This window comes from Pararge aegeria, chromosome 21 (assembly GCF_905163445.1).
Source record: "Pararge aegeria chromosome 21, ilParAegt1.1, whole genome shotgun sequence".
NCBI lineage: Eukaryota > Metazoa > Arthropoda > Insecta > Lepidoptera > Nymphalidae > Pararge > Pararge aegeria.
Window position 1 is genome coordinate 16,112,701 of NC_053200.1, and position 16,737 is coordinate 16,129,437.

Consider the following 16,737-nt stretch of genomic DNA (forward strand, 5'->3'; position numbering starts at 1 on the left):
GAATTAAACCAATTCATAAGTGATAACTTATAATATCCCTATTGAAGATAAAAGACCGACACGCGCATAGTACCTACACTACGCGACACGTACCTCATAAAGTGGCAGAAGTCAATCGATTTTAATTAAGTATGGGCTGTATCTGATTTCTTTCAGCGGTGGCAGAGGTTTACTCAAAAACTATTAGCGTTTCGGTTTCACAGATAAGTCTCAGAGACAGTAAATAATGTACCTCTAAAGCCTGTGAAGTAATATTTCGGTTTTGATTAACAGGTATAATAGTTTTCATTATTCTAATTTATTCCAAGTAGGAAGTGTTCCTAACACATATTTTTTAAGATCCTTGGAAGGAACCACCCTCTGTAACTCAGGTTGTCCTAGCACAACAACAGTCTCCTCGTGACTTTGTTATTAACAATACCTTTTTACCCTTCAACCCTTAAATTTAAACAAAATTAGGTAATAAAAAAAAGTTTTTCTTTATACAGGTTAGACCTTGACTTCGATCTCACCTGGTGGTAAGTATAATGCAGTCTAAGATGGTAGCGGGCTAACCTGTCAGGGAGTTATATTAAACCCATATCCCTAATCGGTTTCTACGCGACATCGTACCGGAACGCGAAACAGCTTAGCGTCACCTCTTTGTCGATACTACTAGCCACGGCCGAAGCCTCCCACCAGACAAAAAGTTTCTAGCACAAGTTGTGGTTTATTAAAAGTAACTAACGCAACTAACATATTAATAAATAAGGCTTAACTTTATCTCACGGCGCACAGAAAAGTATTAGTTAGCCGAAAGTTATGGCGGTATTATAGGTTAAGCTTACGCTATGAAATATCTCCCCTCATATCCTATCATTTATGAACGGAATAAAACATATACTTAATACATAGTGGTCATAACCAGGATCGACGGCTTAGCTTGCTCATCTTACGCGATACCTACCTCATCATTATAATAACAACACTAATAATAATAAATAAATAAATATACTACGACAATACACACATCGCCACCTAGCCCCAAAGTAAGCGTAGCTTGTGTTATGGTAACTAAGATGACTGTAGAATATTGTTTATGAATAATTTTATGTAAATAATATACATATAGAAGAAAGGATGGACGTTGGGGTCCCAAGGTGGAATGGCAGCCCCGAACTGGTAAGCGCAGCGTTGGTCGACCCCCAACGAGGTGGACAGACGACATTAAGCGCGTCGCAGGTAGCCGCTGGATACAAGCGGCACAAAACCGTGAAATTTGGAACGGAACGGACGGAACGTGGACGTCTATCGGTTGATATACACCCAGACACTGAAATACCAATATTCATCACACAAACATTTGCCAGTTGTGGAGATCGAACCCATGGCCTTTGACTCTGAAAGCAGGGTCGCTGCCCACTGCGCCAATCGGCCGTCAAATCATATAACTACATAGATGCTACAGTTGGACTTTTAGCAGGATTTTTTTTTAACTTCAAGTTTTACCTTGACTGCAATCTCACCTGGTGATGATGCCGTCAAAGACGGTAACAGGCTATTCTGTTAAAGGGTTCAAAATTCAAAATTCAAAATTCATTTATTTCAAGTAGGCCTAATACAAGCACTTTTGAAACGTCAAGTCTGTCCGTGTGTGACTCTACCACCGGTTCGGAAGGCAGATTCTACCGAGAAGAAGCCGGCAAGAAACTCAGCAGTTGCTCTTTTCCAACATCAAAAATTTACATTTTACATTTTTTATGATTTCTTCATTTTTCTATCTTGTGAGAGATGAAAGCGGAGCCGGATGCTTCCAAGCAACCTTGTCATTAAGAAACTCATCAATTGTATAATAACCTCGCTGTGTGTATAAATGTGTTTTAACACATTCTTTAAACTTATGCATTGGTAGGTCCAAAATTACCTTAGGAATCATATTACAAAAGCGTATACTCAATCCCACAAATGACTTCTGCACCTTTCGCAGACGATATGCAGATGTCACTAATTTATGACCATTTCTTGTAAGTCGACTGTTTATATCCACTTTTTGTTTATAAAGACTAATATGTTGTCTTACAAATACTATATTGTTATAAATATATTGTGAGGCTACCGTAAGTAGGTATACCTATTTCTTTAAATTTTTCACGGAGGGATTCACGTGATTTAAGTTTATATATTGACCGTACAGCTCTTTTATGCAATATGAATATAGTTTCAATATCAGCAGCTTTGCCCTTATAATAAGATCGCGTAAGACATCACACTATGAAAGTACGCGAAGTAAACAAGTCTTGCTGTTTCTACGTCAGTAATCTGTCTAATTTTCCTGACGACGTAGGCAGCCGAGCTTAGTTTATCTGCTAGTGTATCTATATGGTTCAGTTATATTAAACCTTCACCCCTAATCAGTATCTAGCGCTAAATCATTTGGCGGCACGTCATTGTTGGAAAGATGGTAACTAGGCACGGCCAAAAACTTCTACCAGATCAGACCATAGAAAATTAAAAAAATTCAAATCGGGATTCGAACCAAGGCTCTCCCACTTTCACCGCTTCGCCACTGCGGTCTTCAAATCTGGACCCTTGCTGGAGATCTACTGACACTTGCGTCCATCGGTTCTCCAAACTGTATACTGTTGGAGCAATTGATATTTTAAATGCTTAAAATGCCCAGAATTTAGAAAAGTTAGAGATGCATCCCGGGACTCGAACTCGGCCTCCTGAAAGGGAAGTCTAAGTCCTACCCACTGAGCAATCACCGCTTCACCGCGCACCGCTAATGTGCTATTATATTTCTTAAAGCCCACAAACACGCATTGGTACAGCGTGGTGGGTTTATCCACTCAACTCTCTCTCGAGAGAGATGAGGCCTGTACGCAGCATCGGGACTTTAATAGCCCGAGGTATCGTGGAAATAATATTATTTAACATCCTGTACAATATACACGTAGAAAGATGAACTCAATACCCTGCCCAGTTATAAGGTAGAGCGATAAATATACGTAGCTAATAAAGACCCCCCCGTCTCATCTAATGAACGGCTAATGAAAATGATACGTGAGGTGAATCTGGAGCGTTCGCGAGAACGAAACTGGCTATACGTATCATTTGAACTAATGATGCGTTATTAAAATACCGCCATCTTGTTATGCTGACGACCTCCATGGAGCGGTGGTGTGCGCTGCGGCTTTACAAAGAAGAGTTTCAGAGTTCTATCTTCAGCTGAGACAGATAGGTTTGACCTAGTCGTAATAGAGAAAATCAATGGATTGCGTTAGTAAAGCTATGTCTATCTTAGTCGTTATGACTTTTATTTTTTATTTATTTATTTATTCGTAATCAATAGCGCTACAATAAAAATATATTAATAAATAGTTTCACTTAAAAGGCCATAAAGATGACATAAACATAGCATTTTGAAATAGCACGGTCTCGGATCCTTTGAAGGTTCAAAAATTCCCTAAGCTTTATTCTCCGTGCATGAGACCACCTGAAGCGTCAATTCTTCGGGAGCTCCTGCGATCATCTTCACCAAACCGCAGGCGGGTTGATGACGATGAGGACGACAACAATGCAAGCATGTCACTATAAGACTGGTATAAAAGGCATTTATACTAATTCCGAAATTAGTATCAGCGGTAAGAGAGCCGCGATTGCTAGAGAGTTACAGGTTCAAATCCTGTCGGTTCTAAAATGCAAGCAGTATTATTTATCGCCGGAATCGACAATGTCCCCGGGCCACGGCAGCGTTTTTTTCGCCCACAGCATGGGGTTCTCGGAAGTGACACCTAGTGATCACCTTTAGGCCATTGGCCAAGACGATAAGCCTTAGCCTAGATTAGATGGGCTTAAATAACGATACCGACGAGGGGGTTCTTACCTACAAAGTTCAATCTCGCCGCCCGTACCCTCGCTTGACCAAGGACTGACCACAATAGAATTTTCGGCTTTAAACCTATTTGATCCATTTTGACGGCCGATTGGCGCAGTCTGCAGCGACCCTGCTTTCTGAGTCCAAGGCCGTGGGTACGATTCCCACTACTGGAAAATGTTTGTGTGATAAGCATGAATTTCGGCATCGATGGTAGGAGAGCCGTAGCTTAATTGGTGAAAGCGCTCAGGCCGCGATTGCCCGAGAGTCGCAGGTTCAAATCCTGTCGGTTCCGAAATTTTTTATATGCATTTTAAATTTATAAAAATGAGCATGAATGTTTCTCAGTGTCTTTGTGTTCATATGTATATTATAAGTATTTATGTATATTACTCATAAAAATATTCATCAGTCCTCTCAGTACCCATAACACAAGCTACGCTTACTTTGTGGCTAGATGGCGATGTGTGCGTTGTCGTAGTATATCAATTATTTATTTATTTACTTATTTTAGTTTGATGATGTAGTGATTTGATACACAAAAAACACTGTCGAATACTATGTTGCGCGAGTACATTTTATCTGAAGGGTGCAGAAAATACAGATTTCCCCGTTTATTTAAATTTAAGAACACCCACCAAAATAAATACAAAATTCCGTTCAACCACCACCCCATTATAGAACACAACGTCTTGAATACTTAAGCCGTGCTTACAATTAAGGTTAAAATAAAGCAATAAGAGTGCGGCCCGGGGCGACGGAGCAAAAAATTAAAACGACTCCCGGTCCCCGGGCGCCCCGAGAGATGCTGGGAAGACGCCATCTCCGTGAGATGAGACCGTATTATGCAAAAGTTAATATTTAAGATGATGATATTAAATAAAAAAGCGTTGATAGCTTAGCTTCGGCCTCCCGTTCGGTGTAACCGAGTTCGAACCTCGACCTTTAACTTTTGTGCGTTTTTAATTAAATAAATTTAAAATGTTTTTAGCCGTAACGGCGAAGCAAAACATCGTGGGTAAACCTGCATGCCTGAGAGTTCACCATAACATTAGATTGGTAGACTTTACACGCCTTTATTCTCAAAGGTGTGTAAAGTCTATCAATCCGCACTCCGCACCAGCGAGCTGGACTATATAGCCTAAACCCCTGTTCTGAGAGGAATCCCCTTGCGTTATGGTGGGCCACCAATGGGTTAATGCTGATTAAACTTCCATGATATAAAGATTTATTGCATAAATACACGTAGATATTAAAACCGTGTATTAACAATAGTTTGGCGTGCAACTCACAATATGAAATTAACAAAAAAATTAAAAAAGAAATTTAAACCATAATCAGAACGCAAAAATATATTCATAATAATATCGATAGTTATAATAATGTAATAAAATAAAAATAAGCAGTAAAGTCAAAATACAAGTAGATTAAAATCAAATTAAAAGTCAGTCTTACATAATATCCATGATATTGTTAATAAAGGAGGTATTCTCTCAAAAAAAACAGTCACAGATCTTTTGAGAGAATTAAGTTTATTTCCACCATACATGTGTTAAACCTCGCGTTATATACACAATACCCTATATATGGAATTTCGGAGGAAATTCAACGCGGAAAAATGTTTTTTATTTCGCATAGAGACGTGATGCATGTGACACAATCTTAATGTTATCGTTACTTGTATTTGAGATGTTTTGGCAAGATAAAGTAACCCCAGCTAACTGACAATATTAATCATAGTTAATAAATAAATAGTCATGCTATAAATAAAACAAATTATCTAATGGACGGAGTCCAGAGATATCAGATAAGTATCCGGCGTAAGCCACAGATTACGGGAAGAACTAGATGGATTCATCCTACCAGGTCAGGGTGCTATTGGATAACCGATCTATATTAGTCAATGCCAAAATCAACTTTTGACGTATATTACATAAAAAATCTGGTAGTTATATGATGGTTATAACTTTATTAGTTAACCTAAAACTAAAGCTATTGATTTATGGTGATGATGTCCCCCCAGTGGCGTGCACTCGGACCAGGGTAAGCATAGAGCATTAAAATGGCATAAGATGTCAAAATCCTCCTGTGTTGCCATTTATATGAAAATGTTAGGGTAGGCTGCACTTTTTTGCATGTATGAAGTGCACGCCACTGTGTCCTTCATGAACAGCGACACCTTAGCTGTATCGTCTCGAGTGTGCACGGATATGACTACCCAATACTTCTATATGCTTCTGAAGTTTGGTGCCTGTCACAGATATTAAGCGTCTGGACGTTTTTCATCTCAAATTCTTAAGATAAAATCAAAAACTCTGAAATTCAGAGGAGATTGAGCATAGACGGCATGGAATCTTTGATATTGAAAGGTCAACTGATGGCAGTTTTTTACTTTGAGCTCACTACTGGTAAACGAAAGACTGGTGATCAGTGTACTTGCGCTTTAAGGATGTTCTAAAACGCAATGTAACATCATGCAATATACCTTGGAACAATTGGGAGCATATACATACCAAAATGGTAAGTGACAAATGTAAACCCTTTAAAATGAAACGTCTAGAGTACCTTGACTCAAAGCGACACAACAAAAAGATTTGGCCTAAACCTATATATACATATTACTATAATGATAGCGGTAAACTTCACTGCGGGTCGTGCAATCGAGTTTTTAAAACTAAATTTGACTATAGATTCAAATAAATAATGCAGTCTATGTTATTCTCGTCTACCTTTCCCATAAGTCACGGCTTGCGATAGCATCGTGGCTTCAAAGAGCGATCGGCTCGCATAAAGACATGCCTCCGACAATACTACGCGTGTTTACAGACTATTGTCGCTGGGACATGTGCTGTGCTCTGCCTGTACAACGCGCTATGCTCTAACCGCTTAGAAATGACCAACCATCTATCTACCTAATATCTACCAGGGCCAAGAGGCTGCTATAACAATTGTTGTCAGTGGATGATCAGTGACAAAAAGTAGCTTCTAATGAATGTACATACAATATAAAAAAATTTATTGATATTAATTCATTTGATAAGAAATAACATTCCGTTAGTTCAAATACTATATCTTGGGGTGGGTGGAATTTTGCAGTGTTTGCTTTTCTCTCGGTCATAATATGTTTTTTCAAAATGAATTTAAGAAAAAATAATAACAAACGATTTCTCATTGGTAAGTTTAGAATAGGCGCCTACAACACATGCTTGCCAAACTAGTATAAGAACCAGCAGTTTATTTTAATATAAAATTGTTTAGTAAAAAATTATAGTTTTTAGTACTTTAATGACTTCCCACTGTGACCTTATTATTGCAATAGCAGACTAGAAGTCCAGTTTTATAGATTAATTCATCGATTACATACCTATGTACTCACGAATATGATATTCCTGTGGTCATCAACGGTCGGCTGATGACCACAGGAAGTGCTCATCAACCGACTTAAAGCGATTGTCGAAATAATTTAAACGAATATTATATAGAGTAGCAACGAAAGCAATTTTTTTAAATGCATCCTAACTAATATTATAAATATGAAGGTATTTTTGTTTGTTTGTCCTTCCTTTACGCCCTTACTAAGTAACCAATCGACTTTATGTTTGGCAGTTAGTTAAAATGCTGAAAAATAACATAGTAGGTAGGTATGCTACTTCTAGTCCAGGAAATTATTAATTTTATTACTATTATACGACCGAGAGTAAAAGCTTGGGGCGCAGCGAATTCGTTTGAATACACTTAAACTTAATCTCTTATTGAGGGTTCGAAGACGCAAAGAGAATATGATGTTTCATAAAAAAATATTGTAACTGTTAGTTTTATTTTTGTTTTTTAAGTTTGGAAGTTTCTAAGCGTTCAGAGCATACAGTATAGGGCCTAGACCAGACAATGCCCTATTTCCTACTGCGACAAAGAGCAACATGAAAGCCGTTCACTGAAATGACAATGTACTAGGAATTGTTCATACTTCGGACTTTATGGTTTACTATTTTATATTCTTAGCCGCTAGAGCTTCAAGACCAAAGTTTTTGAACAGAAAATGAATGATAATTGATGGCTCTGAAAAATTTTCTTCTGAATCAAACCCAGGACTTAGTGATCTGTTTTAGAACATACTAATAGACCACCGAGTTTATTACACACGAACAATGTTATCCCACGGCTGGGAAAAAACCACACTAATAGCAGTAAGGTAATTAGAACTCTGACTTAACACGCTGCTTTAAATACGGGGTTTAAGTTACTTTTATTATAGTATGTTCGAGACCAACGGCATAACGTGCTCCTGGAGATATTACTAACTCCTTAGGCTGTAGAGAAACCCAATGCAAATTGACTAGGCTACATAACTTTGCTAATTCATTCAACGGCAATTGTATATTATTTTATAACAAATTACCGAATGTAATCTTTGAGATGTCTCTCAATAAGTTCAAAGATTATATAAAACGTAAGAAAATTCCTATTTTAATGTTAAGGCCTTTCAGCCTTGGGTGAAAGCTTGGGTGTGAATTGCTCTAACTTCATAACTTAATATAAATTTACTGTGAGATGGTGATAACAAAAAAAAATACCCGGCTATGTTTGTTGTGGGCTCTTCTTAGACCAGGACGCATTTGGAACCCTCGTAGCTTTAGGTTTAAGTTTGCGAACGAAGTTATCACCATCCCCTTACAATTATGTAAACATATATGTATGAACGCTTCATAAGTGCCTGTGATAGGCCTACATGAATAAATAAAAATTTTGTTTTTAATGCTCAAATTGAATTTTCAAATATGTACATAACCATAAAACCATAGGTACCTTTCCAGATTCGCCTGTTTCCATCTATAACCGCATCGTCATTTACCGTCAAGTGAGATCGTAGCCAATCGACTTGTCATCCGATAAATAAAGGCATCTTTTGAAGTTTATCACATTTGACGCGAAGGGCTTGTAGTAAAGAACCGCGGGACTTATAAATCAATCTATGAAAGGAATCTCAGTAAATGCCTGCCATAAACGCAGCAATTGTAACTTTGTAAGAACTAGGCTGCATTGTTATATTGTGCCGCGCGAACCTTGGTATAACTTATATAAAGACTGCCTATGAAATTGACGTTCAAACTCGTATTTACGCTACACACTAAAGCAAGAGGTGAGGTTTTGCTATGCTTCGCAAGAATAGTGAGGAACGTGTGTGGTACATTTATCAAATTGAATTTCTGGGACATATAGACAAATCTTTAAAAAAGCTATTGCGTTTCTTTCTGCATTAAAATATATTGAAAAAAAAATATTTTTCGAAATTGTAACACTTAATAGTTCTAAATTATTTTGTGTAATAACTGATACCTTCTATCATGAACAGTTCCAAAAGCTATAACACAAAATCGCAAAATTTTAGCTTAGTTTTTGGTTCAACCATTTTTAATTTATTTATTATATTTTGCATCATTTGATAAAGAAAACTCTATCTTAGATCAATTATATGAAATTGGTATTTGTAATGTTTTCACCACTATGAATTAAATAAATTTATTATTATTATTATTTATTTATTATTATATGTAGTACTTAAAATGAAGGTATAATAATGAATCACAGTAAAATAACCGCACCGTTTTATTTCGCCGTGTAACCCAAGCCTAAGCCGAGAATTATGTTTCTTTCAACACAGTGTGCGAAATAAATTATACGCGAAACAAAAACTGCTTCAAGAACAACTTAGCCGACCGTCGGTTCCGCATACTTCTAGGAATCCCTGCTTGCTAGTAGAGATGCGTATACGCAATTAGAGCCTTCCTATGTTAGTTTAAAATACCTCAGAAGCCTCTGTGACTTGTGAGTGAAGACTACCTTCAGTGTAGAGCAACTCACGCAATAAGTCGAGGATTTAACTTCAAATCGATTTATTTTATTATCAACTAAGAGCAACTTGGTATTGTATGCTGTAAGCTGTAGAAATTTAAATGAAAATAATATTGCCAACCCAACTTCTAAGGCCTGCAGCGGAACTACAATTATAAATAACTTTAAAGGCATTGATTGACCAATTTACAGCCCTAACAGTCATTGATATTTTGAGAAAACATTTTGAGTGAGAAAGATTTTATAAAAGTCTGAAACCTTTAAGTTATATCTATGCTTCACTTAGAGCACTTCAAGACAATTCTATAAGTAGACCCCTAGAACTTAGTATGATAAATTGCATTCGAACCGGGTTATCCGCTTACGCAACTAATTTCGGTATTTTCATTGAGTTGAGGTTTTACTGTGATATAGATTAAAGAAGTTACAAATTACACCGTTAAGATTTTCCTGCTTTTCGCGCAAAATAGCAAAATAAACTTGATTTTCAAAGTACAGTTGCAATTTTTCATTGTAAAAAAAAAGTGAACTAAATGCTCTTACCTGTTCAGGCCTCAATCCTGGTGGAACCCAAGTATACTCCTCCAACGCGCACCCTGAGTCATCATCACTCTGCGAATGCCGGTGAGGGTCCCCCGGCTTCATCAGCCTCTCCGCGTGTTCCAGCAGCCCTCTCAACTTGCCCTGAGGAACTGGGTGCGGAGACAGCGACATCGCTGACTGTGGTGACTGAGGCGAGTGGTAACTTTGGCCAGGTAAAGGTGGATTGGGTAAACCAGGCTGGCCCGGCTGGTTCAGTTGGGATACGCTATGACTATGGAGCAAGTTGTATGGTTCTTGGTATGGTTGGCTTCTCCTGAAGTTTGGGTAGGAGTAGGGATGGGGGGAGTTTGAAGTGCTGGGTATCGATGAGCCGCTGTGGCTGGGTTGCGGCGACGGGAGGTGCGGTAGGGGTGAAGCGGGCGCTGGTGGTGGTGGCGACGTGGGCTTCTCGTGCAGTGGTGGGGGGGACGAGCCGGTTGGTGATACCACGCAGTTCCGGCACACTGGTCTGCGGAAGAAGAAAAAGTTATGTCAGAATAATGGAAACTGATGAGTTTCTTGGCAGCTGTTCTCGGTAGAATCAGTCTTAATATTTACAATTATAACTAACAACATTTCAACCAATTTTTTTATAAGTATGGAAATGAATAGGAATAAATGTATGGTACCAATAAAACAAAAGTAAAAATAGTTAATATACATAACAAAAATAAGAGTAGTAGTAGATAAGTAACTAAATTAAACAAATAGAAATAAAAATTATGATTTATTTTCAGAAATCTGTCGATACCATGGTAGAGTTCTCGTACCACTAGATAAACAGTTTTTTAAAAAATCACACACAAAACATTTATATTTCAGTGCTAAACAATATCTTATTTATGTCTGTATGTTGCAGGTTATCTCGCAGTTTTTTGTGTATGGTGGGGGTCTTTGGCCGTAGCTAGTTACCACCCTACCGACAAAGACGTGCCGCTAAGCGATTTAGTGTTCCGGTGTGATGTCGCGTAGACACCGATTAGGGTTATGACTTCCACAGGTACTCCCTAACAGGTTAACCCGCTACGATCTTAGACTGCATCATCATTTACCACCAGGTGAGATTGCAGTCAAGGCCTAAAATGGTCTAAAGAATGGAAGCTATCTATAAGCTATCTTTTTACCAAATTCAGCTGTTGCCCAATGCCCGCGTCTTTTGCCCGCGTTTGTAACGCTTTTTATTAGCTTAACCTATATGTTTGTTCGTATGTTTGTAACCGACTCCTTTGAACTTGATTTTGAACCTCTTCAAACGGTCTGATTTCGTTCAAACTTTGTAGATATATCGAGGACAAAATATTTCATGATTCAATTTGCAGAATAAGATTTTTGGTAGGTAATTTACATAATTTTCATCTATAGTCGATTTATAGGAATGATGTTAATTTTAATTTCCAACTATTATCTTTGGCCGATTTAGCTAATATTAACATATTTGATTGTGAATGGGTTCCCGATTAGTTTTGTTCTAGTAAAAAAATTAGTAAAAGTAGAACTAAAAATTACACGCTTTTATAAATAAACTAAACTAAATAGGTAGAAATCAGTTTGGGTTTTTTTACCAAGCGGGATTTTTAGTTTTTTTTTTACTATGAATTTCTTTTATAATCTCATGGGAGCCGTTTGTTTTCCGGGGATAAAAGGAGCCTATGTTACTCTCCGTTCTCACAACTGACAATGTGCTAAAAATAACGTCGATTGGTTACCAAGTTAAGGGTGTACAAACTGTATTTATTTTTTTGTACTTCGCATTTTTAATATCACGAATAGTCCATATTTAATCAACGGTGCAGTGGATTTACAGAACATAGGTGACAAACAACAAACAGACATAATTTTCCATTTTAAATTAGGTGTATTGATAGTATAGATTTGTATGGATGATTTGTAATACTGCACAATTGACTAGAAAGTTTAAAATACAATCATACCAGCTTCACAGGCCCATAAACACACCCCGTGGCGAGTGGGTAACATTCTAAAACGTCTAAATAGTTGAGAGGAAAGCGGTCACGACTGGTTTCCTCGTAATTTGCCTCGTCCACCAAACTAGCAGTAAAATTAACTTTTATATGAGCTGCTTATGTTCACACTACAGACAGGTTGTTTACTCAAAACAATATAATTTGCTAAATAAAACTATTTAAATGATAAATTCTGCAACCTAATAATATAACTCAAATGATTTTGAGTTATATTATTAGTTTTAAATTAAGATTTGTATGTCATATATTATGACTCAACATGTATACCTACAATATTTTATGCAAATAAAAGAATTTGAAGTTTTTTGAGATACTAGAGTTGTTTTTATAATTTTTATTAAAACTTTCTTACCTAAACTTGGAGGAAATATAATTTTTTATATATTTTTTAAAATGCTGAAATAAGTGACTTAAATAATATTAATTATAAAAAAAAATGTTATATATATCAAGAATTTTGTAAAAATACTCGAGTTCACTGACGTATGTGCTCGAGTGCAAATATTACTTTATTTTATATATTTTTCGTACTTATCTTAAAAAGATTACTTTATTTGTTTATTTGCCACAATATCGCATTTTATGGTGTTATAAAAAAAGTTTTAAATCATCATTTGTATGCACAGAGTAGTTGCCCGTAAGTATACACTGTTGACGGTTGTCTTATTTAACTAATAACATTCAAATGTTTTTTTACTACAAGCTAGGGTTTTTTATGCACTCTAAAATGGTAGTCTTTGAGGTATGGACTATTCAAATTTGTGTAGTCGCTTGTATGTACAGTACCTTAGTCATGGTAGTTTACTACCACAGGAAATTAGACTCGATCATAACACGAACTTGAGTAGTGTTATTTAAGTCGATCACTTTTACGGTAAGTAATCTTAGAATGAAGGGAAATAAGGACTTAAGAAAACACTTAACATCTGAGTTGATATTTTGATATTTTAACCATGGTACAAAGTTCCTCGCGTACCCGAGTCCCAAGGATCAATAATTGTTTTCGAAAATCGAATCTGTAAAATAAACATAAATCAAAATATCACATTGATATTTTTTTTTTTTATGTTTAAAGTTGTTCAACTGATCTTCATAAATTTTCAATGAAATAAATCGTAAATAGATGGCAAGCGCCTTCCAATAAAAATGAAAGTATTGAAATAGGTTGAGATTTGACGAATATATAGATTTACGATACTTAATTATAAAAGTGGATTACTACTCTTACTTTGAAGATTCGGAAAAAGATTTAATTCCTTTGTAATTCTTGTAAAAAACCCTGTTTTTCCGGGATAAAGGAATCGTTATTATTCTCTCCCAAGCTGTCTCTGTGCTAAATACACCTTGGCAATTATAATGTTCTTATTGATGGACTTGCGGATAGAGTTGATGAAAAAACCATTGGATTCTTACAATTGAGTTGCGTTTCCACGCTATCAGTTTGTAGGAGCTTTTAAATAATGCAGAGAGCTTGGGTACAAAGCTTGCTGTCGGCGCGTCTTGGGATAAGATCGTCTGGAATGCCCTGTCAGCGTTGTTAGATGCGATCTTACAGGAATACCGGAAAAGGGAGTGAAAAAGTGCTCAATTGTCTTAAAAGTAATTCGTCTTAGTTTATTTATCAATTTAGAGTGATAGTATTAGTAGTTTAGCTTGTAACTTTGCCTTCGTAGATATTTTATTTAAATTCCCGTATGTGTAAGAAATTTGCCCCTCGTGCCTACGCCCGTTTCCAGAAACTACAACGTCTTTACGACCGCTAGGGAGCGCAACGGTTAGCGCTGTAAATTTAAGAGGGTTCGATTTCCGCCAGGGGCTATTTGAGTATTTATAATTTCATATTTTTTTCTTGTCTGGTCTGATGAGGGGCTTCGGCCGTGACTAGTCACCACTCTACCGACAAAGACTTTCCGCTAAGCGATTTAGTGTTCCGGTGCGATGTCGCGTAGAAACCAATTAGGGGTATGACTAACTTACTCCGTAACAGGTTAGCCCGCTACCATCTTAGTCTGCATCATTACTTACCACCAGGTGAGATTGCCGTCAAGGGCTAACTTGTAGTGGATTCAAATAAAAAAAAAATAAAGGTTCCAAGTTAATGGATTCAACTTGAATACTTTTCTAAAATATTTTATTTCCATAGTTCCACCCATTCCCTCTTCATTTATACGGTTCCCCTTATAAATGAAATAGGGGAATTTGAAAAAGGTGAAATAAATCTGTGCAATATATTTTTACCAAAAGCTTAATTTATATCAGACTTTCCTACGAACTTATATACGCTTAGATTGTAGATTTTGAAAAAATCCTCTCTTAGTATGTACTTTGGCTACGGTGCTTAAAGTCCTTATAAATTTTAACGCTTACTTTTCTATGTTATGTGCGTTTTAAGTAAATACAAATATCACTTTCTTTGACGGTGAAGAAAAACATCGTGAGGAAACCAGCATGCCTGAGAGTTCTACATAATGTTCTCAAAGATATGTTTAGTCCACCAATCCGCACTGGGCCAGCGTGGTGGCCTTAACCCCTGCTTATTGTGGAAGGAAAACTGTGCCCTGTAGTGGGCCGGTAATGGGTCGATTTGATGATGAATAGAATGATGAGCCGACGTAACCCAATCGAAAATTAAAAACAAAAATCGAATGCATTATAAGTGCCTATGATAGGGCTATTTGAATGAAGTGTAATATTATTTATTTGACAATGTTCTTTTTTATTGGAGAGGATATATGGTCTATTTGGGCCCATTGAACGAGAATGAATAGACATCTTTTAGATAAGAGCGATCCTAAATCTTTACTTACCATTGAGTGTGCTATAATATATTCAAGAAAAAACAATCTCGCCTAAAGAATCGTGTCAAATAAAAATAATCCGCAGATCATTAAAAATTATAATAACGTTGACGAATCAATTAAATAATTTATTTGAGGTTGATAAAAACGTAAACGTGTCTCCTCAGATTTGATTAGAAAGTGGATCTAAACCATTTTTTAACATAAGTCATCTACATTTAATTTTAGTAAGTACCTAAGCTTGTAAATGTTATCTTGGTATTATAGTTACACTAGCGGTTCCTTGCGACTTCATTCGTGTACAACTTATTTTTGAAGTTATACTTCTTTAGCGGCGTTTTAAGAAAAATCACGGGAGTAAAATTATACAATGGAGCGAAATGCGCGCACACATGTTTACATGATTTTAACAGGATGAAGGTAGTTGCGAAACCGAGTGAGAGGGGAATACATCTTTCGCCAGCTCACTTTTGACGATGTGCGTGCACACCGTCACAAAAAACCGGCATCCTGAAGTTAGCTATAAGGTTTGACAGTGTGTACTTATTATCGTTATTGTGATGGCAGGCTCATCACGAGTATTTCAGCACAAAGTTACAATCAGTAAGTACTCGGTTTCCAGCGGTACTTTAGGCTCATCCTAAACATTTAGACATTGCATAACACCCACTAAATGAATAGGGTTCAAATTGCAATGGCTGATCAACATTGATGCCTAGTCATGATTACTGAGATCCGGTGAAAAGTTTTCTAATTGCGTTAAACGCTTCCATTGAAGTGACTTGCCGTATGGAGGCTCTTTCCTGCAATTACTTTGCATAAGTTGTTTCATTTGGTAGCAATTAATTAGTATCGATTACATGCGTAACAGTATGACGATGCCTTATTTGGTCGCTGGTTTTCTTGCAACTTAGAAATAACTTGAAAAACCAAGGCACAGTAATGTTACGGTGTAACTTTGTCATCGTTATGAATAACCTGTAAATAAAATAACCATAATAATCATTTACTGCAAAATACACACCAAGAGCAGTGGGATAGCCAAGTGGGAAGCATCACTTTCGGGGGGCTAAGTTCGGATCCCAGCACGCAATATTATCTTTGCTAAGTGATGTGCGTTTTAAACAATTAAAATATTACTTCTTCAACTTAAGGAAGCCTGTATATCTCACGACAGGTTTGCAACAGGCGTAAATATCGTGATAACTTACGAACACAATTTTGCATACAATAAAGATATAAAATTGACGCTTGACAGGAGGTATCGCGAGATTAACATTTGCAAGCCTGTTGTGCGTTACCACTCTGACGGTCCTAGGTACCAGTCATCGCTCCACTTTCCCGATCAATGCCCGCTGCCACACCCACTGCAACAACCACAGCTACAACCACTGCAACACCCACAGCTACACCCACAGTCTCACCCACAGCTACTACCACTGCCACTTCAACTCCCACTGCAAATCCCTCTCTAATGCCAGTCCCACTGCCACATCTAGAGCCACAGCCTCAACCATACCCATAGCCACACCTGTCACTCTCATTACCACACACAGCCATACACGCAGCCACACCCTCAGCAACTCCCACTGCCACTTCTACAACCAAAGGCAAACTTTTTGCCACACTCTCAGCTACTCCCACTGCGATTCCCACGGCGACTCTT

At 37.2% G+C, this 16,737-nt stretch overlaps 1 protein-coding gene across 1 annotated transcript in view; it reads right to left on the minus strand.

Annotated features, from left to right (window-relative positions):
* Window positions 1-16,737, minus strand: part of LOC120633378 (protein prickle-like) — a 198,641-nt gene that overhangs the window by 125,891 nt on the left and 56,013 nt on the right. The window contains exon 2 of the mRNA XM_039903581.1: window positions 10,250-10,757. Coding sequence (XP_039759515.1) covers window positions 10,250-10,757 — 508 coding nt within the window. The remainder of the gene's footprint in view (window positions 1-10,249; window positions 10,758-16,737) is intronic.